We start from the raw sequence: 27,554 nt of genomic DNA on the forward strand, positions 1-27,554 counted from the left end.
TGCCACACTAATCAAATGCTGTACCACAGGGGCCTTATCCTGTTATTTGTTTTATCATTTTACTACAAAGAGGGAGGAAAAAGCTATAATTAAAAACAATTTCAAAGTAACAATGTTATTTAAATTCATTAACACCTTATTAATCAGTCAATAAAAATACTAAGAACATAATTAGGAAAGAGAAAGTTTAACTGAGAGCTTGCTAACTACTGCACTGAAACACCATGAAGTTTGTCACAGCTATGCTGAGACATGGATTACTTTGGCCTTTAGAGTCTTTGGGTGGGTCCAGGGTGAATGAAGCTTTCAATGCTGTGGAGATTTCTCTGCTTACCACAGATACAAATAACATTTCCTACATATGAAATGATAAGAAAAAGATGGGGAAGTACTACTATAACTAACCACAACATATACACTGTATATTTCTATCTGTATGCAGATAGTTGTGTTGTTGACATTATAGTGTGGCTAACAGAAAATATTCTTATAACCAAAAGATTATCAGGACAGTGATTACCAGGAGCAGCAAAGGACCCCTAGAGCTTTCCAGAAATGCTATGTTCAAAGAAGCATAAAGGCTTTTGAATAAATTAAAACAAACACACACAAAATACAGATATATATAGTCTCCCCTTCATATAGGTCCTCTATAGTCCCATTTGTTCAGTAGTTTCAATAGTGAGAGACCAAGGCTTTATTTCCATGTGGCCGGTAACACATTTAAATACACAGGTAAATTCATCAAAATTACAAAAACATTTTTTACATGGGAATTCAAAAGACCACAATAACCTAATCTCCCATGTTAGAACCCAAAATAAAAGGCATAAAAATTACAAAGGTCATTAAGCACAATTCTAGCAGCATTATAAAATAAGAGAAATGGCTTGGACACAAATTTCAAATTCTGGATGAATTAAATAAACACAGATTGAGTCATAGATGAAGCATTCTTACATCTTAGAGAAAACAATGACTATATTTTCTTAAGTCATCATTTACTGACTAGTTTTGAAAGAGGTAAATTTAAACCCAGATGCACACATAGTTAATCTTAATCTACCTATAAATATTTTTTGAGAGCAAGAATAGAAATTAAACATGAAATATTTAATGGATAAACACCTCCTCAAGGTAAACTTGTATCAATGCCTTAATACTGATCATATCATAGCCATCTTCATAAAAATCTTCCTGCCTGTGAAAAACAAATCAGCTAAATTGTTCTAAGATACTTCTCAGCAAACAAGCTTCCCAAGTGGGTTTCAAATTTATATTGGACTAGTAGCAATCATCTATCTCTCTTCTTGACCACAATATATAAATAAGAGAAGAGGGTGCACTTTGAAAATATATGCCACTTCCCCATCCACCTTCCCCCATGACTCCATTTCCATGAGCTGCTTTACATGGTCTTTTTTGAATATTAATTTATGAAAGTTTTACATTAAGATTTTGTCATTTTCAGATCTTTGTCATACAGGTCAGATTAAATCTATAGATAATGCAAAACTAACATATCCACTATGAGCATTTTCATTACTTGTCTTTATAGTACAATCAGAAAAAAAATCCTCAACTTTCTAATTCGAAACGAATTTCAGTCATAGAAGGATATTGTTAAAATCAGAATTCACTTGTTTTTAAGCAATTTAGCAAAATTTTCCCGTTTCTTAACTTCCTCACTTTGGCTGATAAGGATACTATTCTTTCAGTATGTATTATTATACATCTACTAAAACAAAATTGTTACTCATGTCTTACTCATTTTTAAGTATCCATCGCAAGTGTTATTTTCTCTACAAAATAGCCACAGATTTCTTAGAATGAACTTATTAATCCTTCCTCTATGAATCCAGGGTGTTTACTTTTATTACATTTCACATCAGGGCCACTATGTCCTTCTGTGTTGTTTGTACACTGTACAATCCTACAGTGTATGATTCACACTATACATTGCATAAATGTCAGTCTCTAGATGTATGACCAAAAGCTGTAACCATTTCATACATGCCCTGTCTTTCCTAGACTTGAAATTTCTTTTAAATATTCCTTCAAAAACAAAACAAACAAACAAACAAACAAACAAAACATTTCCAAAAGAGTTGAGTGAGCCCTCCAAAATTGATGTCATGTTCCTCTAAACATTCCTGTAAACACAGTACTTAGAAAACAACTGTTTCATGGAACATTCTCCTTTCAACTACTTAAATGTCTCTAAGATTTAGCTGTATTTATCAGTTTCACTTGTACGATCCTTGTCTAGCAACTGATTAAACTTTGATTACTTTACCAAAGGATTTCACCAAACATATTTTGTACACTGTTAACAGGCAGACTGAGAAGAATGGGCTTTTGGTTAAATAAGTTTGGAAACTGTTCATTCAATAAAGTTAAATAGCTTTTTTTACTGCAGGAATTCTTTTTTTTTTTTTTGAGACGGAGTTTCGCTCTTGTTACCCAGGCTGGAGTGCAATGGTGCGACCTCGGCTCACCACAACCTCCGCTACTGCAGGAATTCTTAAAGATTTTGTATGCTAATAACATTGGAAATCTTCAAGAAAGAATTCACTGCTTTTACTCTAGAAAGGATGTATCCCATTAACTTGATATGGGCTCATTTCTAGACATTCTACGTACCTCTTCCTCATTTGGGAAGAAAAAAGAAAAAAAGAAAAAGAATAATCTTATCACCTAGGTTATTGTGATTCTTAAGATGTGAAATGGGCAAGAGAGAACAGTTCCTTGTACAAGGGGTTAAACAGATGTACTCCAAAGTGTTAAAAGCCTTACAGCAGCTGAAATTTGCCCTTTTAACTGAGTTTGTTTGCTTTTACTGATTTGTAAGATGAAAGAAATTAACATCCTTTTTCTTTGATTCTTATCCCATTCTGTATTTTGCCAATAGCTTTATTTCCAGAGGAAATGGTGTGTTTATGCAGAAACAAAAACAAAACTACCTCCATCTACTACAGAACAGTGGTTCTCGTTGGGGAAAGATCTGTCCTCTAAGCAATGGTTTGGAAATGAATGGGGTATTTTTGGTTGACTCAATAGTAGTGTATCATTATTGGCATTTAAGGATTAGGAATTAGGGATTCAAGAAGTCCTGTAGAGAATAGGGCAGTCCTGAAAAATGAAGACTGTCTCACATATATACACATAGGTGAAAATCCTATTTATAAAATGTTAAATCTAAACTTCTTTTCATTTTTGCATGATTTTAATATACACTAAAAGTTCCAAAATTCAACACTATAATGAAAGACTGAACTATGTTTTGTTTGAAACTTTACCAAGAGTTTGTCCCTATATTTTAGAAAATTACGTCACCAATAGCAGTACCACTTGTGGTATTAAACAAAGATCTGCACAAGTCTATTTGCAGCCATCATATTCACATCAATTTTATGTATCTGACAATCTATTATGTCTTCTAATGTAGTCATGCTAAGCGAGGCATTTATATATTGAAGTACATATTACTGTATCTTAAATTACTTTCCTTTTATTTATGCTTTATAGTTTGTATAAGATATTACATATTTTTGAAATTATATGTATATGTAAGTTACATTATTTTTTGTTTTCATTTCTGGTTATATTTTTATTTTCAACTCAGGATAGTAAAAGAGGCATTATAAAAATATTTCTTATACAAAAGAGGTAGTGGCATGCTAGGTTAGGATGTTAAAAATAAAAAGAAAAGCTTTTATGATTGGGAGGAGGAAGGAGAGGGCACTGGGTCTGACAGGGTTGAAAACCACTAATCTAAACCAGGTGACTAGATAATAATAGTCACCTGGTTCAAAAAAGGTGTAGAGGGACAGAGGTAGAGAAAAGGGGAGCATAAACCTCTTTTTCATTCAGCTTCTACATTTCCATACTTCTGAGGAAACATACCTTTACTGTGTCTCAGTTTTTACCATTTCACAGAGCCTGCATTGTCCTAGGATAAATGTTCAAGACTTTTCTACAGATAAAGAACACATCCAACCTACTAGTCCTTCTATGGGGTACCATAACCTATTGAAAGTGACTAAAAAATTTTTTTCAGACCTGAAAGAAATACACGCTGCTCCCACAGCTCCTCTTAAACCTTCAGAATCTATCAGTTTTCACAGTGGTGAGGTTATCTTCATTTCAAACTATGATCTGGAAATCATGTTATATATTAGCCGTCATTTTGTAACAGGAGTTTCAAAAACACTTACCTCAGTAGTAGTCCCAATGTCAGCAGATGGGCTATATGTGCTGGTATCTGGAGGAGCTGTGCCTATACTGCTTCTAACTGGAGAAGTAGGAATAGGCCCTGCCATGGTCTCTGGAGAGCCTGAAGATAGGTTAAGATTGCCTCTCTTATGAATCTTATTCCAGACCTTATTCATGGTATCAGTTAGTTCACAGAAGAGCTGGACCTGAGAGCATAAGAAAAAGAGAACAGAAAATAAGTCTTTCAACTTCCAGTTTCAATCCACTAAAATACCAATATGAGAAAATTAACCCAGAGAAGATTTGCAAAACAAAACTTTACCAATGCATCACTGATCATTATTAACTTATACTTGAAATTTGCCTCTTACACTGTTATATTTAATAATCAACCTAGCATTTTTGTGGATTAAAACCACAGTAATCTAAGCACAGCTTATTAGCAAACAGTAGATTTATTTCAATATATGAATAATGGAACACATACAAATGCTCTCAAGCACAGGACAGAATCAAAAAACAAAGACATCCTAGTAAATGTAATTATTCAGTGTAATATAAAATAACTACCATCCTTGTTTCTAAATAATTTCCACATCTAAATTTTCTCTGTGTTTCCCAGGAATAAATCTAAAACTGGATTTCTTGTCCAACTAAACAAATTGAAAAAGAATGATATAATATCAAATAGTAAGAGGCAAATGTTACATATGAGATTTTTCTACAGATAAAGAACATATCCAACCTACTATTCCCAAAGGAGAGGTCATTCCAATATTCAGAGAAAAAACTGTTTAACTTGCACATTGTTTGACTGAGTCCTAAGATATTTACACAAGGTTTCATAAATAAGCATTAATCATGAAATTTGTATGACAATGTAGTGCCATATACTGTATAAAAAAAAGCCCAGGGAAAAAAAATGCAAATACAATATATAAGCAAATCCACAGCTGGATACCATATTCTGCTTGCCATTAAAAAAAAGTGAAATTCTCATATTTATAAAAAGTTTCAGCCCCAGGACACATCCAGATGATGAAGCTGGCTTCTTATGTGGGCAGAACAGATGCATAAAACACCATTGTCAATCCATCCTCATTTGATATAAAACAGCACTTGAGTGTACAATTTTCTACTGGTTTTTGTGTAACGAAGTTTCAAATCTCAGGTTATAGCTATTTTTGTTTAAAAGTAATCTAATAGCTAAAAATCTTATTTAAAAGTTCTTGGAAAAATATTTGTTCAAATCCTTTTGTCCTTCATAATTATGGATGTTTCTCTCTATAAACAACTTCGTTGCAAACCAATTTTTGAGAAGATTATTGTGCTTTTTCTTAAATAATTAGAACTGATAAATAAAGAAAGCACAGACAACAACAACAAAAAGCCAAAACAGGTTCTAAATATTTCTAAGGACATAAAGCTTATTTATTTAAAACAAATCATGCTGCTTTTATAGTCACTACTTCTGATTCCTTTAAGTATTACCATTAAAATACTGTGCCTGAATGGCAAGGAGTACATTGTATGTACTCATTGCCATGCAAACCATGACATACACTTTAAACGTATTTTTATTTTCAAAGAAGAAAGTTGTTAATAAAATTCAGACTTTTCAAATTCAGAGAGTTAAAGAAATAAGGCAAAACAATCTAGGATAAATATTCAACTTTTATCTCAAGTTGTGCTAAAATACTGTGCCAAGTAAAGTCACAATGAATTACCACCTCCCATCTTTAGAGTGTCTAAAATTAAAAAGCCTAACTGTATCAAGTATTAGCAAGGATGCAGAGCAACTAATAACTCTCATTTTCTGCTGATAGGAATGTAAAATTTAGAACATGATTTGACAGTTTTTGAAAAAGGTATGTACCTACCATATACGATCCAGCCATTCCACTCCTAAATAGTTTCCCAAGAAAAACGAAGCCTATTGTCCAAACAGAGATGTGTACACAAATGTTCATGGCAGTATTATTTGTAACAGGCAAAAATCGGAAAAAAATCCCAAATGTACATTGACAGGTACTGAACAAATTAAAGTACATTCATATGACAGGATGCTGTTTAGCCATAAAAAGAAATAAACTATTGATGCAAGCCACAATGTAAATTAATCTCAAAATAATTATGGAGAATGAAAGAAGCTAGGCTAAGAAAACCATGGTATGATTCAATTTACAGAGAATCCTAGAAAACAAAAATTAGTCTATAATGACAGAATCAATTGTATCTGTGATGGACAGAAATGGGAAGGAGGACTGCATAAGAACCTAAACTTTTGAAGATGTTAGATTGTGGGTGTAGTTTCATGTATGTATGCCAAATCTTAACAAATTAGATAATTTAAACATGCAGTTTATTGTATTTTAAGTATACCTCAAAAAGCATTTTTCAAAAATCTCTAAAAAAGTAAACACCATCTAAAGTGGCTTTATGTGAGTTCTGTATAAAGGTGACTGAATATCAACAATGTCTTGTGTATTGAATGCTGACTGAGTATAAAAATGTAACATTATTTTAAAAAATCTTTTCACATACATTTTTTCACTTATAGCTGTTCAGAAAGGAGACTCAATTTCACTGGAGAGGCTAAGAAAAGCCTCAGGAAGATATATTTCTAAAGGAGAGACAAGATTTAGGTGAGTACAAAGAGTCATTCTACTGAGAAGTATGGAATGAACAAAAGCCAAGTGCAGGGGATGATCAAGACAAGCTAGAGGGCTCATGAAGAGTATGTAGGTGGCTAGAGAGGAAGGACCCATTTTACAGAGTATCAGGAGATAGTGTCAGAACAGAATCACAAAAGGTAGAGAGGGAGAAGAAAAACCATGGATATACAATGTCAATGGAAATCAAGGAGAAACGGAATTTCACCAACCAATTTAGTGATCTGTGTTGAACAATGAAGAGAGCTCTAAGTTAATACAAACTTATAAAAACTATTTCATTTGGTATGTAGATTGTTACTAATCATTAAAAGTCAGTTTCAAAACATTTGTTAACATAAAAACAATTTTTCATATAAAACATTACACTTGTCCAGTTTAATTTTGTTTAAAAGATAAAACAAAAATCATGAACTCAGGCTGGGCGTGGTGGCTCATGCCTGTAATCCTAGCACTTTGGGATACCAACATGGGTGGATCACCTGAGGACAGGAGTTGGAGAAGAGCCTGGCCAACATGGTGAAACCCCATCTCTACTAAAAATAATAATTTAAAAAAATTAGCCAGGAATGGTGGTAGGTACCTATAATCCCAGCTACTTGGGAGGCTGAGGCAGGAGAATTACTTGAATGCAGGAGATAGAGGTTGCAGTGAGCCAAGATCACGCCATTGCACTCCAGCCTGGGGGCAACAAAAAGGAAACTAGTCTTAAAAAAAAAAAAAAAAAAAAAAAAAAAAAAAAAAAAATCAAGAGCTCAGAGAAATTAAAATGGGTGAATGGTTCAAGGATACAAATTGAGTTTTATTTGAACTCAAAGCCTGTGTTCTTATACATTAATGCCAAATTTGATTGCCTTGGTAAAAACTGATCAACATAACAGCAACAAAAACAATAAATATATAGAAAACTGGCATAAATCTGTTCTTTCTCTAGTTCCACACACTTATAAACCCAACAATGCTAAGATATTGGTGTTTAAAGACATGAAGGAGAAGACGGTAACTTTGGTCACATAGTTAAGATGAAGGGAAGGGATGACAGAAATCTTTTCCAATCATGAAATTACCAAATATTCAACCAAGATAAATATACACATCATCTAAGAACACAGAATGTCAATGAAATTTGCAGGACTAACGTAAACAGTAACGTCTGATACAGCAATAAATCTCTCAGCCTACCCTACATACATAGCTTCCTCTATTTTTAAAATACATTAACTACATAGGATTCTGTATCTTGGCAGCAATAAAATAAATGTAACAGTGTACAAGGATCACAATTCTGACGTCATCCTAATGGATAAGCCAAAGAAAGATATTTAAGTAGGAATTGTTTTCACAAAATGTAATCAAGATACACACTGGCTATAATCAAAAGGTCACAACCTTCTGACTGTATATGTCAGTATGCAAACTTAATGGATCTATACAACATTCTGAGAAAAGGCTCACAGTTTTTGTCAGATATCAAAGTAGCCAATGTAGTTCAATAAAAAGGACAAGAAGCCGGGCGTGGTGGCTCACGCCTGTAATCCCAGCACTTTGGGAGGCCGAGGCGGGTGGATCACGAGGTCAAGAGATCGAGACCATTCTGGTCAACATGGTGAAACCCCGTCTCTACTAAAAATACAAAAACTAGCTGGGCATGGTGGTGCGTGCCTGTAATCCCAGCTACGCAGGAGGCTGAGGCAGGAGAATTGCCTGAACCCAGGAGGCGGAGGTTGCGGTGAGCCGAGATCGCGCCATTGCACTCCAGCCTGGGTAACGAGAGCGAAAACTCCGTCTCAAAAAAAAAAAAAAAGGACAAGAAGTATTGATTTGCCCTCCTCTTTACAACAAATATATTTTAAAAAACAAAAACAAATAACAAAAATGGACGGATTAATGAGAAAGCACAAGAAAGAAATTCTGAGTCATTAATTTTAGGATCCTATGGTCATATGTATATCTCTGCGCACTTTAGGGATCCATGAGACTCTCTTTAAGACAGGATATCCTGAAAATAAAAATGGATATATAGGTATCTTTGACCATGACCGATTAAACATTTCTGGCAAAAGACATCAAAAAGTTTAAAGGTAAATTAACTGCATTACAGTTACAGGGTTTGTTATTTATAGAGTATAAAGAAAGCTTTTACAAATTGCAAAGAAAAATGAATTTAATAGAAGACTGGGTAAATGATTTGAATTAACAAATCACAAAAGAGCAAATTCACTGGACAATAAACATTTGAAAAAATGTTCAATCTTATTAGTAATCAGGGAAATAGAAATTATTTGTGAATTCACAAAGAGCAAACTCAATGGTCAATAAACATTTGAAGAGATGCTCAGCCATCTGGTGTCATTTCCTTTGAACGTAAAAATGTTCTTTAGTACTTCTTGCATGCAGTTCCTACTGGTGATAGATCATTGTCTTGAAAATGTCTTTCTTTAGTTTTCATTTATAAAAGTTAATTTGCTTAAGAACTTCTAAATTAAGAAGTTTTTTTAAATTTTCATAATTTAAACATGCTATTCTTCTGGCCTTCACGGTTGCTTATGAGAAGTAAGCTGTTAATCAAATCTTGGTTCCCTTGAATGTAAGGTATCATACATGTATTTTCTTGTGATATATTCAAGATTTGTTCTTTACTTGTGGCTTTCAACAGCTGGATTATGAGGTATGTAGATATGATGTTCTTTGTATGTTTGTTTCATTCATCTTTGTTTACTTTATGTCTGCCTTACACAGAGTACTCAATAGTATTTGCTTACTGCATATGGCAAAAATATCAAGCCATCCTTTGGAATTTTGAAAGAATCCAAAATGATATTCATATAACATTTCAGTGTTTACAAAATATTTTCATAAATATATCAGACTTCCCAACAACCTTGTGATCAACTTTGGTTATACCAGGTAGTGACAATTTAGCACAATTTTGTTTATGAGGATTTACTGAGAAGATAAAGTAGAATTGCATAAAGATATAAGAATTATTACACTTTGAGTAAAAATGAACTCTCAGTGCATAAGGTTCATTCAGGCTTGTAATAATTCTTCAAAAAAAGTTTTTGGTATCTGAAGAACAGAAGAAAGGAGGCACTGGGAGCCTCTGGAAGGCTCTGGCCCTGGAAGCCTGGTAACTGAAGAAAGAACAACAGGGAAGAAACAGACGTAGGAGGGAAATACAAAGCCAAATACAGGCCCCATCCAGCTGATGACTTTGCTTAGAGCTGGTTTATATTTAAACAACAACAAAATCTAAGCTTAGCTCCAAACAACGTGGATGGCTAGAGAATACACCCAGTACTCTAGTTTTGAGCCAGAGTATTACATTTACTAACCCCATAACAATCACAAAACTATTAAGTATCTCAAAGTAAAGAAAAATTTTAAAAATATAAATAATAATGGAATCTAAGAATTATTTTGTGTTAGCTAGGATAGCTATGGATAACCAGAACATGTGGAGTAGGACTATCCTCTCACAGCTACAATAATCTTTCCTAAGTTATAAGAACTTTGGTAGATAACTCCCAAGTAGCAGGGGACAATTACATGTAGCTTAATAGAGACTGAGCTACTACTAAATATTAACTATGACTTTAGAAAAACAATACTACTTTTTTTTTTTTTTTTTTTGAGACGGAGTTTCGCTTGTTACCCAGGCTGGAGTGCAATGGCGTGATCTCGGCTCACCACAACCTCCGCCTCCTGGGTTCAGGCAATTCTCCTGCCTCAGCCTCCTGAGTAGCTGGGATTACAGGCACGTGCCACCATGCCCAGCTAATTTTTTGTATTTTTAGTAGAGACGGGGTTTCACCATGTTGACCAGGATGGTCTAGATCTCTTGACCTCGTGATCCACCCGCCTCGGCCTCCCAAAGTGCTGGGATTACAGGCGTGAGCCACTGCGCCCGGCAGAAAAACAATACTTCTCTATCTTCCAAAAACTCTGCATATCCCTTTGTAATGTGTCCTCTTCCTATCACCCCCTATTCCTTCTCTCTTCCTGTCCTACTTCCAGGTAACACGTAACCTACTTTCTATCACTATATATTAATAGTAATCTGCATATTTTAACATTTTGTGTAAATAGAATTATACAGTAAGTACTCTTTTTCCACCTGGGTTTTTTCAGTCAGCATAATGATCCCAAGATTCATCAATGATTTTGCATTTTATCAGTAATTCAGCCCTTTAATGACTGACTAGTATTACTTTGATATGAGTAGGCCATAATTTTTTCACTAATTCTCCTAATAATAAACTTGTGAGTTGTGTCCAGTTTGGGGCTATACAAATAAAGCTGCTATATACATCTCTGTAAAAGACTTTTTGTGGACATATGTTTTTGTTTCTCAGAGGAAATACTCAGGGAGGAATGGCTGGGTTGTATGGTGTGTGCTGAACTTTTTCAGAAATTGCCAAGGGGTTTCCAATGCTGTTACATCACTTTTACATTCTCACAAGCAGTGTATGATGAGTTACAGTTGGTCCACATATCGAGTCTATCATTTATTTTAGCCAATCTAATAGGTGTGTAGTTCTATTTCTTCATGTTTTTACCCTAATAATGATATTGGGCATATTTTCATATGCTTATTGACTATTTAAATACTTTGTGAAGTATCTGTTGAAGTCTTTTCTCCATTATGTCTTTATGTTTATCATCTACTGTTCGTCATGTTACTGAGTGAAACTAATTTTTAGTCTCAGCATGGTTGCTCACACCTGTAATCCCAGCACTTTGGGAGGCTGAGGCTGGCAAACTGCTTGAGGTCGGGAGTTCAAGACCAGCCTGGTACATGGTGAAACCCCATCTCTACAAAAATACAAAAATTAGCTTGGCATGGTGGTGCACACCTGTAATCCCAGCTACTCAGGAGGCTGAAGCAGGAGAACCACTTGAACCCATGAGAAGAAAGTTGCAGTGAGCCCAGATCGCATCACTACATGATAGGGAGGGGAGTGGAGAAGGGAAGGGAGGGGAGGGCAGGGGAGGAGAGGATTTTTAAATATTTTGGATAACATTCACTGTTTGAAAAATGTCTTGTAAATACCTTCTCCAAATGTCTGGCTTTCTGCTATCTCAATGTGTCCTTCAAAAAATAGTTTTTAAGCTTGGTTAAGTCCAATATCAAGATCAATAAGCCATCAACAATTTGAGTCTTCCAATCTATGAGCAGATATATCTCTCTACTTCTTTTAGGCGTTTAGTTTTCTCAGCAATGCTTTATGGTTTTCAGGATAGAGGTCTTGGATATCTTTTGCTAGATTTATTCATTTATGTTTCTTGGATGTTAGTAAAAGTGAAATTGATTTCATTCCATTTTCTAGTTGTTTGCTGCTAGTACAATTGGTTTTAATACATTAATTTTGTCTCATAAAGGCTTGGTGAGTTTTATTAGTTTTAATAATAGTTGGTTAGACTCCTTTTGGGTTTTCTATAATATATGTTATATCCAAACAGCTTTATTTCTTTATTACCTTTATGTCTTTTATTACTTTTTCTTGGTTTACTGTAATGGTTAGAAACTCTTAATGTGATACAAAATAGTGTTGGAAGTAGAAATCCTGAGCTTTTACCTGATCTCTATGGGAAACAATTCAATATTTTACTATTAAGTATGATATTTACCATTGTTTTCTCTTATATAACCTCTATCAGTTTGAGAATGTTATCTCCAACTTGTAATTTGCTGAGACTTTTCATCATGAATGCATGTTGAATTCTATTAAATGTCTTACCTGGATTTATTGAGATGATTATATGATTTTTCTCCTTTGTTATTATGATAAATTTTATTGAATGATTTTTGAATGTTAAACCAAACTTGCATTTTTAAGATAAATCCTAGCTGGCCATTATGTATTATGCTTTTTAGATATTATCTCTGATTTCTTAATATTTGAATAAGAATGTATATATCATTTTCATGAGGGATATTAATACCTAATTTTCTTCTTTTGTAAAGCCTTTTTGAAGTTTTGTTATTAGAGTTATTCTAGGTCATAAAACCAGTTGGGCAGGGATACTTTACCCTTTATTTCTGGGAAAACATTTATGAAAATTTTATGTTATTTGTTCCATGAATATTTGATAGAATTCTTCCATGTAGATTGGAAGTTTTCTCCCTGGAAAAGTTTTTGACATCACATTCAATTTTGTCAAAAGATACAGAACTATTCCCATTTGCTCTTTTCTTCTTGTGTCAACTTTGACACAATTATTTTCCGATAAAAATTTCCATTTCATCTAAGTTGTTGCATTTGTTGGCATAGTTGTTCATTATTCTTTTATTATGCTTTTAATGTTATCAACACTCCTTCATTCCTGGTATCATTAGTTTGCATTTTTTTTCTTCCTCTCTCTTATTTCAGTATAGCTAACGAATTATCAATTTTGTTGATTTTTTCAAAGAACAGTTCATGGCTTTAATTTTCTATCTCTTTCTCACTGTTTTGTTAACTTCCATTCATCTCTACACGTATCTTTATTATTTTCTTCTTTTTACTTACTTTGGGTTTCTCCTATTCTTTTCTTAGCTTTGTAAAGTTGAACCTAAATGGCTGAATTAAGATCTTACTTCCCCTTCTAATATTTCTTTAAAGTTATATTTCCCTCTAAACACTGCCTTAGCTTATCCACTTTTTTTCATTGTCATTCATTATTTTCTAATTTCCCAAATAATTTTGTCTTTGCTCCATAAATTATGTAGAAGCATGTTGTTTAATGTCCACATATTTAAAGTTTTTCTAGCTATTTTATTATTAATTTTGAATTAACTTTGACTGTCGTCAAATAATACTTTCATATAATTTTGATCATCTTAAAAATGAGACCATGTATACCTGTAAAATAGTACATTCTATGGCCATTGGATATACTGTTCTACAAGCGCCAATTAGATCAAGCTGAGTTCATAGTATTTTCATATCTTCCATATCTTCAATTATTTATTTTTAATCTGGTTGTTTTATGTATCACTGAAAGAGGTGCTATAAAAATTTCTTACTATGATTCTAGAATTGTCTATTTTTTTCTTTCATTTTGTTAATTTTTGTTTCATGTCACTATCTATGGCAACACACTTATTTTTTTATCTTATCTAAGATTAAAATAAGTCCAGCCTTCTTACGCTGTCTGTATGGTGTATCTTTTACTATGTATCTATTTATAATCTGTTTCTTTATATTTGAAGTAAAATACCATCTTAGGTATTATATGCTAGCATCTTGCTTTTCTTCCCACTCCATAGATCTTTGCCTTTTAATTAAAGTGTCTCGACCAATAATTTGTAAACTTTCTCTGTAAAGGGCTAGAGAGTAAATATCCTAGGCTTTGTAGTCCATACTGTTCTATTACTGTTACTCAGTTCTGTAGTTGTGGCATGGCAGAAATCATAGACAATATGTAAATGAGTATAGCCAAATTGGGCCTATGGGCATTAGTTTGCAGATTCCTAGTTAAGACCATAAATATTTCATATAATCATTAATACAGTTGGCTTAGCTCTATTTTATATTTTGTACTGTTTTAACATTTATTTTTTGTTCCTTTGTTACTTTTTCCCAACTTTTTTGGCTTCTTTGAATCTTTTTTAGTATTTAATTTTAATTCCTCTATTGGATTTTTGGCTCTATCCTTTCGTATTTTTGCATTTTTTTTTATTAGTTGTCTTAAGAGAGTGTAACACACACACCAAAACTTTCAGTCTGCTTAAGAGTTTATATTGTACCACTTCATATGAGATATAGTAATTTGGCAACCATAGATCCTTTTACTCCATCTTCCTCTAGCCTTAATGTTATAGTTGTCTTGTATATTCCATCTACATACACTGAAAAATCCAGCAGACAATTTTGTGCTTGTTGCTTTCAACAGTCACACATATTTTTAAAATGGTTTTTCTCAAAATTATTTACTCAGCCATTTACCCTTTCTGCTGGTTTTCCTTCATTCTTGAAGATCTAATTTTTCATCCAGTATCATTTTCCTTTATCCTGAAGAATTTCCTTTAGCATTTCTTGTAGAACAGAGCAGCTGGTGACAAACTTGCTTAGTTTTCCTTCATCTAAAAATGAGTTTATTTCTCTTACATTTCTATGGGGTATCTTCACTAGGTTAACAGTTTTTATGTTGGAACTTTCAAAATATTGTTCTAATGGCTTCTTTCTCATGTGGTTTTTAATGAAAATCCACTCTCATTCAAATCATTGTTTGCTTATATGGAATGTGTCTTTTCCTGCAACTGCTTTCAAAAATTTAAAATATTTATTTTTGGTTTTCAATAATTTAATCACAATGTGTCCAAATGTGTGTTACTTTGGGTTTATCCTGTTTGGGATAAGGTGAACTTCTTGGATATGTCAAAGACTGTTGCTTCCCCCAAATTGGCAATTTTTTCTGTAATTATCTCTTCTTTTTCTAAATCCCAATCTTTTTCTCCTCTCCTTCTGAAACTCCAAGTAGTACACAATATTAGACCTTTCTGTTGTATAGCCATTAAAGCTCTGTTCATTTTTTAAAAATAACTTTTTTCCTTTCTTTTTCAAATTCAGTAATTTCTACTAATCTGTGTTCAAGTTTAGCAACTCTTCTATAATCTCCAGGCTACCTACCTTTAAGCCCACACAATATGGTTTTCTTCCTTCAGATATTGTATATTTTAGTTCTAAAATTCTATTTGATTATTTTTATACTTTTTATTCCTCAGCTGAGAATTATTACCTTTTCATTCAGTGTGCTTTCCTTTACAACTCATAAAAATTTCTAATAGCCGCCTTAAAGTCATTTTTGTAATGTAATTATTTTAAAATAAGTTGAGAACATGCAATTATGTGGGAGTAGTCAACTGTTAATTTTTGAATTTTTCCCAGAGTGTACAGGAATAATCAGTGGGAAAGATAGGCTGATAAAGCTTATACTGCCAGGCTGATAAAGCTTATACCGCCATGCTAAGGGTTTTCCTTTTTAATAACTGCTTTGATAAAGGGTCTAAAGAAGTTGAATCTGTTCCTCTACATTCTATTTTGGCAGAGCTGCCATAATAGAGTACCATAAACTGGGTGGCTTAAAACAACAGAAACATATTGTCTCAAAGGTCTTGGAGGCTACAATCCAAAATCAAGGCATCGGTAGGGCCATGCACCCTCTGAAATTCTGAGTACCATCCTTCCCTGGCTCTCTGTCTAGCTCTTCTGGTGAGAACCAGTCATCTTGGGTGTTCCTTGGCTTACAGCTCCAATAGTTCAATCTTTGCTTCCATGTTCACATGGCAATCTCCCTGTGTGTCTTTACATCATCATCCCTTTGTATGTGTCTATGTCTAAATTTTTCTATTTTATAAGGATACCAGTCACAGTAGGTCGCCCTAATGACCTCATTTTAACTTACTTCTGTAACAAGCCTATTACCAAATAATGTTATATTCTGAGATACACAAGGTCAGAACTTCAACATATATTTTTGCAGGGACACAATTCAACCCTTAACAGTTTGCCTTCCTTTTAGAAACATTTTAAAGCAACCATTAGCAGAAGCAGTCCAAGAGTAATCTCAAATAAGGTAAGCCATTTCATAATTATTTTCTTCTATATCACTATGGGTTATAATAGAAAGGCAAATGGCCTTTAAACTGAAATATTTAGTAGCACTCAAAAGTATTCACTACTGATTCTAAAAGAAATGACCTTCATGGCATGGTTCTCACACCATGTAATCCCGGCACTTTGAGAGGCTGAGGCAGAATGACCACTTGAAGCCAGGAGTTCAAGATCACCCCAGACAACAAAGCAAGACCCTGTCCCTACAAAAAATAAAAATGAAATAAATTAGCTAGTCATGGTGGCACGTGCATATAGTCCCAGCTACTTAGGAGATTCAGATGGGATGACTGCTTGAACCTAGGAGTTTGAGGTTGCATGAGCTATGATTGTATTATTGCACTTCAGCCTAGGGAACCAAGTAAGACCCTGTCTCTGGAAAAAAAAAAAAAAGAAAGAAGAAAGAAGAAAGAAGAAGGAAGAAGGAAGAAGGAGAAGAAGGAGGAGGAGGAGGAAGAGGAGGAGGAGGAGGAAGAAGAAGAGGAAGAGGAAGAGGAAGAAGAAGAAAAAGAAGAAGAAGAAACTTTTATTATAATGGAGGATGAGTTTTTAAGTTTTTATATAGTGTTCTTTTAATACAGCTGCCTTGTCATAATTCTAATTATATGCATTTTTATAATATGGCTCTTACCGATTATTAGGTCTAATCTTTTCAAAGTATACAAATACACATAAAAGTTAAATCAAGCAGTATAGTATATAGTAAAGAGAGAAAGGCAGGAAGAAAAGAAGGATGAGGATGGTTTCAATAAAGAGGCTCTATAAAATAAGGAATGCAAGCTGATTCAAGGAGAAGTATCACTTGAAACAGGGGAGGAAATGGAGTAGGGAAGCACACAAATAAAAATACAGTTAATTGTCATGTGACAGTAAAGTGTAAAACATTTAATATTTGTATTTAATTCTGTTCCATAAAAAGTGAATTAAAACAAAACAAAAAATTTTAAGAGACAGAGTCTTGCTCTACTGCCCAGGCTGGAGTGCAGTGGTTATTCCCAGGTGCAACCATAGCACACTACAGCCTCTAACTTCTGGGCTCAAGTGATCCTCCTGCCTCAGACTCCTGAGTAGCTGGGACTAAAGGTGTGTGCCAAGCAGCTCAACTAACTTGAATCTACTTAAAAACACACTATTTAAACAGTGGCTTAAAACAATTAATGCTAAGATAAATATGGATTTGTCAATATTGACCTAGAATATGCAATAATATCCTAAAAATGATTATTTTAAAATATAACTGTAGTATTCAGCTTTGACAATCTATGTAGAAAATATAGCATAGTCTATTTGAGGGTAAAGAAACAAGTGATAAATTGCATGCAACTATTTGTGCAAACCCAGGTGACCTAAATTGGTATTAAACTGTAAAAGTGCAAGATACAACATGATTAGTCTATGACAACTGAAATTTTTTTTTAAATTGCACGATAAGCAAAGAAGTTATGAGTGAGAATCTGAATGAAAATTACATTTGATCAGTTCAACAGACTCTTCCAGTCTGACAGCAAAATAGTTCAGTGTTTAAAAACACTACATCTGCAACTGATTTCATTCCGTCAGCCAAAAGATGCATTTGTGCTGCTACCATTACATTTTCAGAAGAGTTCAAATTACACAAATTGAGAGAGCTTCAAAGTAATTCTTAATCTAACTACCCTGATCTTGATGGCCAAATTAAAAATAATTTAGAATACTTAAGGGAAACCCTTCAACAAAATGGATAACAATTGCTTTTAAATCACATTACTTTAAATTTCCTTTCATAAATCAAATGTACCAACCTGGGGATTAGAGCATTTTATCTCTAGTGACTCTAGGTCAACATGGAGACAGACAACAAATGAATGTCGTGTATCAGGTCCAGTAGCAAGTAGTTTTTGAGATGTGACAGCTAGAGTGGAAGTGCAACCCATGGGTTCCACTAGGCAAAGTGTCACTTGTTTTCCAAGAAGGGTATATACGCTGAAATGATGCAAGCTGATAGTCCAAGGAAAAGCATCACCTGATATGGGGACAAAAGGGAATAGGGAAGCACACAAGCAAAAATACAATTAATTGTCACTTGACAGTAAAATGTAAAACATTTAACATTTATGACTAATACTGCATCATAAAAAGTGAATATAGTATTCCTGAGATCAAAGTGCTAAAAATTCTTTCAGTAATTATATACACAATAAACCATATATTAATAGAAATTCTGTATATAAGATAAAAATAAAAATAGAAGTTCTAAATTCCTCTTCCCATACCCTAGTCAGTTGTATTGTGAAACTGTTGGGGATGTATGCACCATAACTTGGAGGCCAGAGAAAACAGATCAAACTATGTAAATCCAGGATTTTTTTCTGTGGGACTGAAAATGACCATAGACCTTGCCATGGAGTGAGAGAGGAAAAGAACAACAACCTAATATGGTCTATTGGATGACCTGCATCCGAATCATGTGGGATGTTAATTTAAAATAGAGGTTCCTAGGAATTAGACCTTCTTCATTAAAACCTCTGATGGTAAGACTCAAAATGAATTTTGATATGTTCCCTAGATTATTCTTATAAGTTATTTTGAAAATAAAATGTACTTGAGAAAAAATTGGCATTCATAAATTTCAGGATTAAAAGCAAAATTCCCTTTTTATACTTTTAGCTTTTACTAACTTATCTCAGGTAAGATTAATTTATTAATATAAACTTCTGAGATAAAGCCATTTATTTCTTGTAAATATAGGAAAGTAATTTTTGAAATAACTTTTGAAAGTCCACTTAGTATCAGAATATTTTTAAATATTTATTATGTATTTTGGACTTTACAGTTTCAGTAGTGCTTGTCAGTACAGAGAGTATACTAAATTATTTTAGAACAAATTGAGGATACTTATTTTGAAACTAGAAAGGTAATAGGTACCAGACCGCAGATAATTTGGGAAATATAAGATATAAAGAAGAAAATATCAAAACCATTCATAATTTACCTTCTATCTTGCCACCCCTGACAATAAATATTAATAACACTTAGTTATATTTCCTTCATATATATTTTTCCCTCTGTGGGTGATGGATGTGCCCAGGCAGATATGAGATCAGAGATCACTGCACTTGTAGTCTTACCTTGTTTCTTCATTGAAGGAAAAATACCAAGTGAATTACTAAGTAGATGATACTATAAATATTTGAGAGTGTAAATATATATTCAAAACTCAGTAGGCACCAGAATGTAGGGTCTCATAAGTCTGAACATTAAAAATGTCTTGACCAAATATAGTTAATAAAATTATTACAAAATTATAAAATTAGAAACTTTGACCTGCATAATAAAATAAATCCAGTAACATAGTAGTTCACAATAACTTGACTGGAAACAATAATAACTGCATAATAATATGTGGCCAGTACTGTGGTATTTTGCCTGTCTTAAGATTAAAAAGATTTTTCCCCCAGGAAGAACAGCAAACTAAATCATCTGTAACTAATTCTAAAATTATTTTTAAACCTACATCAAATTCCACACTATTTAAGAAATAAAGGCTCTGCCAAATTTGTCTTAAAATATTTTGGAATGATTTCAGATTACATATTTTAAAAATAGTAGTGAGCTATATATTTTTTCAGACCTTTATTTTATCCAAGAAATGCTAAATGGTGGTTATGTTGGATGGAAGAGCACCAAATTTAAATTTGTTAAATTTTTTAAAATCCCAAATGACATTGGTATTATCACAGTTACATTTCTGCTGCTTCTTTGGAATCAGATTAACAAACTGAAGTTGGGCATATCATATTCTAACTCTTTACAAAAAATCTTTTAAGGTAGTACTTTAGGTCCATTTATTTAGCATACAGATTGTTTTAAAAAGGACACTATACCTGGAAGATGAAATGTTAACATGTAACAACAAAAATTCCACAATTTCTCACTGTGAAAAAAATTCACAAAACACATTAATTGCACAAGTACTCCTTTCATACACAAACACCAGAATAAAAATACCTTATCTACCTGTAATACTAGCAAAATAATGTTCTGGGTACTCCATAAAGTATGTTCAGACATCCATGACTGTCCAGAGCCACATACTATTCTGAGAAATTCATGTAGCTTTCTATCGATCTGGGATGACCTTCAAGATTAAGATTTTTATCTTACTTGGAAAGTTCCAATGCTACAATCTCAGTATTTTATTTTAGAGAAAATATTGCTGGCAGAATTCAAAAATTTTCAAACAAAATGTCTAAAGAAAAAAATAAAGCAGGAAGATTGAGAATCCTATTTGTATGTGAATTTGTTACCCCTCTATATTATGAATAGAGAAAATAATACAAACAAAATACTTCTCAAGAAAATGATGACCAAACACTGATGTAATTCAGACCAAATAATGTGAAAAAATGTGAATATGACAGAAAGCTTTGGGACAAAATGAGTAAATAAAGAACAACCAGTAAGACTATGCATTACATGTGTCAATGCCACAGGGTAGAGCAGGGAGGAGGTCCCCAAAGGAACATATTAACTTACAACTGAGTGAAACTTAAAAAGAAAATTACAGTGGATTTCTTTATATAGCATCACATGTTGCTGATTTTACACCATGCTATAATTAGAAGATTACGGTTTACATGACACAAAGATAATTTTAATCATATAAATATAAAAACATTTTGATAATGTTGGGGTTAGTTAACAGTGACTATACAAATCCTTATCACATAAATATAATTTATGATTCTGAATCTTTTTGGGTAGGAATCAATATTCTAGAAAGATAATCAGTCTTTCCCTTTCAAAAGATACTCTACTATACTACAGGAAAAAGTATATATACTTGAGGCCAGTGTGAATCACCTTACAAATATCTATTTAGCAAATGTGGAAAGAATGTTGGTTAATATTGGAGATACTTTCCTCAGTTTTCTTTGTTTTCATTACCTTAGTCACTGAATGTTTAATTTGTCAAAAGAAATAACAACAAAAAATGCCTTCCTCTTCTCCCAGTTTTTTCCTTATGTTCAACAAGCCAGTGTGACTCAGTCAGGTTTGTATTTCAAATATGAACTAGTATAAACAGGAACATTCATCACCTACTGTGAAGGTAATACTTGAGAGAAAGATGTACTACAAATGCAAATAGACCGAGACTGGTGAGACTGTTTCCCCAAACTACTTAGCATTTAATTTATTTAAAGACAGTTAAGGCCAGGCAAGGTGGCTCACGCTTGTAATCCCAGCCCTTTGGGAGGCTGAGGTGGGCGGATCACCTGAGGTCGGAGTTTGAGACCAGCCTGACTAACATAGAGAAATCCTTGTCTCTACAAAAATACAAAAAAGAAAAAAAAAATTAGCCAGGTGTGGTGGCACATGCCTATAATCCCAGCTACTCAGGAAGCTGAGGCAGGAGAATCACTTGAACCTAGGAGGCAGAGGCTGCAGTGAGCCGAGATCAAGCCATTTCACTCCAGCCTGGTAACAAGAGCGAAACTCCATCTCAAAATAAAATAAAATAAAATAATAGGTAAGATAAAGTGTTTGTTAATTCTAAGTGATCTTAATTTAAGTAACAGGTACTTTTTAAAAATTCAAGACATTATGCATGATATACAATCCATCTTCATAGAAGATGAAGACAATTGAAAGGTGCAGAAAGAAAGGAAATGAAAATAAGCCACCTACAGTTTTATTTGTTCTGTAACTAGAATTCTACATTTGAAATGCTGTTTTGTATTAGGAAATATGAAATGTACTGCATGTGTAAAATATAATAATGATAATACTATTAAGAGATAATTGATTTCAAATTTGTGAAAAATCTTTTACATATAGAAATCTGTGTCACTACTAAAACTACTATTTACCTCTGAAAGTCATTTCTGGCTTAATCATGACTTATTCATCAAAATTTCATTATTCATAAAGAAATATAATACCCTTTAAGATTCTCTAAAACATTATTTCAATTGCAAAAAATGCAAAACTAGAATAATCACTGCTTTTAAAAGAAGAAGGGACTGAAAAGAATAGCATTGCCCTTCAGACAACAAAGGTATTAGTAGTTCCCCTATAGTTCTGCAAAAAATATGAATATTATAACAAAGTGTGACTTAGGGTAAATTGGTATTGATGGCTCCTACTACTCTATAAGACAAGATTGTATCAGAACATCAGTGCAATGGGATGAATAGCTGTCTTGGTCAGCACAGGTTGTTATAACCAAATACCATAGACTAGTGGCTTAAACAATAGATATTCTTCTCTAAGAACTCTGGGAATTCTAACATCAAGGTGATGGCAGATTTGGTTCTTGGTAAGAACACTCTTCGAATCTGGATTTTAGAGCGTTACCTTCTTGCTCTGTTTTTACAGAACTAAGAGAGAAGAAACTCTGATATTTCTTGCTTTTCTTCTTAAGGCAATAATCCCACTGGCTCCAACCTCATAATGTCACAGAAACATAATTTCCTCCAAAATGGCCCACCTCCTGACCATGACATTGGGTGTTAAAGGTTCAACATATGAAATTGAGGGAACACAAATATTGAGTCCTTGACATTATTATAGGTATAGATAAAACTGATATCTGTGCATATAAGAAAGGAACAAAGAAGCCAGGTATGTGAAAATCTTATAGATTTGTAAACCATCAGTGAAAGATGATAGCTAAAGTTTAGGGAAGCTGTACATATGCAGAATACTTGTATTTAAGAGAAAGGCAGAGGAAAAGGGAAAAATAGCCCATGAAGAACATATATAAGGAGTGGCCAAGAGCCACAGAAAACCAAAAGAGAGTGGTTATCCATGAGTTAGGAAGGTATTCAACAAGGAATCAACCAATGATCTCAAGAATTTTAAAAAGTTCTATTCGACTTGACAATTAAAAGGTTTGTTTGCCTGATAGATAAGGTGAAAAGATATGTCAATATTCTTACATGCCAGCATGGGGAAAATACAGAGTTAATGAGCAAGTTCTCCAAAAACACAGTACATAACGAACAGTACACAAAAGGAAGGGATGGAGGGAGGGGAAGTTGGGAAGCTGGGAGGAAGGAAAGAAGGAAGGAAGGAAGGAAAGAAGGAAGGAAGGAAAGAAGGGAGGGAGGGAGGGAGGGAGGGAGGGAGGCAGGCGGCAGGCAGGCAGGCAGGCAAAAAGGGAGGCAAAAGGGAGGCAGAAAGGAAGGCAGAAAGGGAGGCAGGGGAATGAATGAGTAAAAATGGCTGGGTCCTAAACATTGGCAGCAGTATAAGGATTGCTTCTAGTAAGGAAGAGTCTTTTGTGGAACAAATATTCTGAGTTAAAATTGTGTGACCTCATTCTAGGATCTAGGGACAGAGCACTAGCAACGCTTACTCACTGTTTTCACAGAGCTTGCATTCTAGTGGTAGAAAGATAATGAACTATTAATCAAATTATATTTAGTATGTTGCTGTTGATAAAAGCTCTGGAGAACAACTGGCAGGGCAATGGGACACTAGCTGATGGTGGTGTCATTTTAAGATAAGATACTCCAGTAAGGCCTCTCTGAAAAAGGGAAATTCTTCCAAGAGTGAGCTGTGGGACTATTTGAAAGAGAAATGGAATTCTAGGAGAATTGCAAAGGCTCTTTATTAGGAATGTTGATCAGTCTGGATGAGAAACTGTCAATGCTTTCACTGACTTCCATTAAAGTAGTATGAAGGTTGCCTCTTGAGTAGGGAAAATAATTAGATAATCTTAATAATTAGATAATCTTAATAATTAGATAACTTAAATAATTAGATAATCTTAAATAATTAGATAACTGGTAAAAAAACTATCATAGCTACTATAAAGAATGGAAAGACATTAAAGAAGTTAGAAAAGTTTACAAAATCATTAATGAAAGTCAAAAGTAATCTTTCCTAAATATTGTCAGGAATGTAAAAAGAAAAGCTCAGATGTCAAAGAGTTGGAATGATTCAAAGGTGAACTTCATTTCATGAAAATGAAAATCTGAGAGAGTATGTAATTACATATTTGTGCTATTTATTGCGCAAACTCTCTTTATCACCCTCAGAGTTGTCTTCTGTGTAAAGCAGTCATGAGTAATTCTTTCTGCATAAGTCACAATGCATTGCATTTCCTTACTCATAATGGGGCCAATTTAAGGAAACAGTGAAATGCAACCATTTGCAGGCTAAATATTAAAAAACAAAAACAGAAAACTAGTAACATATGAAGTAGCTTGAGAAAAGAAGAGTATTTGGGTTAAACTTGTAGTTACGGCCAAATAAGAAGGTTTTTAAAAATATTCCTTCCAAAAATAAATGCAAAGCTGGATATAGCTGATATAACATTTAACAAAAATCATAACCATTTCAGCACTCAGGGATTGAAATTAGGAGAAAAGCATTTATGCTTGCAGAACTGTTGAACTTTGGATAAGAAGAGTGAGAATCTGTGATGTTCCTGCATGAGGCCATTTCTATCTCTACCACAGAGGGGTTCTGCTAGCACAAGGCAGGCTATGAGGACTGGTAGCATTGCTGCCATGATCAAAGAGAGGTGAACAATTTAGAGTGTTGAACAATGTCCACACTCAGTAACACTATCAATGGAAACTGATAACACTATCAAGGAAGAAAAAAAAAGTCAACCAATAATTTTATATCCAGCAAAACTACCCTTTGAATCTAAAAATAAAACAATGAGGTTCTCTCATAAACAAGCACTCAGTAATTCAAAGGTGGCAGACCTTCCTTACAAGAAATATCTTGTCCTTCAATCTTTCAGGTGTTAACTCCAATGTACAGAAAGAAATGGATATCACAAATACGTGAGTTATATGAAAGACTCTACAGATAGAGTATTTGTCACTTCTTAAGTACTTGAAAATACTACTGAATATATACAGCAATAATTATAACACTGTATCACTGGGTTATGCTACATGTAGATATAATATATGGGTCAATACAGGGGGATAAAGACTAGATATAAGAACAAATTTTCCATAATTTACTGGAATTAAGTTAGGAGGTATTATTAACTGAGGTAGAATGTGATAAATTCATATCATAATATAGTTCCCAGAGCTATATTATATATATGCTACATCATAGAAGAACACCAAAATGTTACACTAAGTGAAAGAAGCCAGATGCAAAAGACTATACATTGTGTGATTGCGGTATATTTAAATGTCCAGAAAACACTAACGTATAGGGACAGAAAGCAGACCTAGGGTTGCCTATGGCTGTAGGTAGGAGCAGGGATCAAGTACAAATAGACACAAGAAAGTTTTGGGGATAATGGAAAGTTCTAAAACTGAATTATGGTGATAGTTATACATCTTTAAACATTTAATAAAAATCACAGAATTGTACACTTACAAGGGTTAATGTTACTATACATACATTATACTTCAATAAGAGCTGACTGTTTAAAAGTGTGTAAAACCTCCCCCAACCCTCCCTCTCTTCCTCCTGCTCCAGCCATGTGAAGTGCTTGCTCGAAGACAAATTCCTTTGTCTTTCACCATAATTGTAAGTTTCCTGAGGCCTCTCAAGAAGCCAAGCAGATAAGCAGATGCCACCATCCTTCTGTGTAGCCTGCAGAACTGTGAGCCAATTAAACCTCTTTTCTTTATAAATTACCCAGTCTCTGGTACTTCTTTATAGCAATGCAAGAACAAACTAATACAAGACCTAATGTAAAACAGAAAACTATAAAACTCTTAGATGATAACAGGAGCAAATCTACATAAGCCTGACTTTTTAATGACTTTTTACATCTAACACCAAATGCCTGATCCATTAAAGAAAGAACTGATAAGCTGGACTTTACCAAAATTAAAAATTTCTGCAAACAAAAACACCTCAAGATAACAAAAAGAAATGCAAAACTGGGAAAGAAAATATTTGCCAAAACATCTGATAGAGGACTGCTATCCAAAATATACAAAGAACTCTTATAACTCAACAATAAAAAGTCTATTTCTTTAAATGGGCCAAAAACCTTAACAGACCCTTCAACCAATAAAGATACACAGATACCAAATAAGCATATGAAAAGATGCTTCACAGAACATGTCTAAATTTAAACAGCATTTAGATACCACCACATATCTATTAAAATGGCCAAAATTCAGAACACCAAATGCTAGAGAGTATGTGAAACAACAGAAATTCATATTCATTGTTGGTAGGAATGCAAAACTGTATGACTGATTTGAAGGCAGTTTGGTTGTATCTTACAAATCTAAACATTTTTACCATACGATGCAGCAATCATGCAAGTACCTTAGTATTTATCAAAAGAAGCTGGAAACATAGGTTCACACAAAAACCTGCACATAGAGGCATATGGCAGCTTTATTTAAAATTGCCAACGCTTGGAAGCAACCAAGATGTCTCTTCACACACAAATGGATAAACTGTGGTACATTTATCAGACAATTAAATATTAGCGGAACAGAAATGAGCTATCAGTCAGATGCAGCTGCTCACAGCTGTAGTCCCAGTGTTTTAGGAGGCCAAGGTGGGAGGATCACTTGAGACCAGGAGTTAGACACCAGCCTATGCAACACAGCAAGATCCTGTCTCTACAAAAATATAAAAACAAAAAAATGTAGATGGGTGAGGTGGCAAATAGTCCACCTCAGGAGGATCACTTGAGCACAGGACTTTGAGGCTGCAGTGAGCTATCATCATGCCACTGCACTCTAGACTAGGTGACAGAATGAGAACATGTCTCAAAATAATAAAAGCTATCAAGCCATGAAAAGACATGACAGAAGCAAAAATGCATATTACTATGTCAAAAAAGCCCATATGAAAAGGTTATATACTGTTTGATGCCAACTATATGACATTCTTAAAAAGGCAAAGCTATGGAGACAGGGAAAAGATCAGTGTTTGCAGGGGCTGAGAAATAAGTATGTGGAGCACAGAGGGTTTTGGGGGGCAGTAAAAATATGCATGATACTCTAATGACAAATACATGTCATTATATATTTCTCCAAGTCCATAGAACGTGCAATACCCAGAGTGAATCCTCTAGCAAACTATAGATTTTGGGTGATAAGATGTGTCCCTGTAGGTTCATCAGTTGTAACAAATG

At 33.8% G+C, this 27,554-nt stretch overlaps 1 protein-coding gene across 10 annotated transcripts in view; it reads right to left on the minus strand.

Moving 5' to 3' along the window:
* Nucleotides 1-27,554, minus strand: part of VPS13B (vacuolar protein sorting 13 homolog B) — an 805,060-nt gene that overhangs the window by 378,289 nt on the left and 399,217 nt on the right. For all 10 annotated transcript variants that reach the window (XM_074386816.1, XM_074386811.1, XM_074386814.1 and 7 more), the window contains 2 exons: nt 18,268-18,488; nt 4,218-4,421 (listed from right to left, as the gene is read on the minus strand). In XM_074386816.1, coding sequence (XP_074242917.1) covers nt 4,218-4,421; nt 18,268-18,488 — 425 coding nt within the window. The remainder of the gene's footprint in view (nt 1-4,217; nt 4,422-18,267; nt 18,489-27,554) is intronic.

The sequence above is a fragment of the Saimiri boliviensis genome, chromosome 15 (genome assembly GCF_048565385.1).
Source record: "Saimiri boliviensis isolate mSaiBol1 chromosome 15, mSaiBol1.pri, whole genome shotgun sequence".
Taxonomy (NCBI): domain Eukaryota; kingdom Metazoa; phylum Chordata; class Mammalia; order Primates; family Cebidae; genus Saimiri; species Saimiri boliviensis.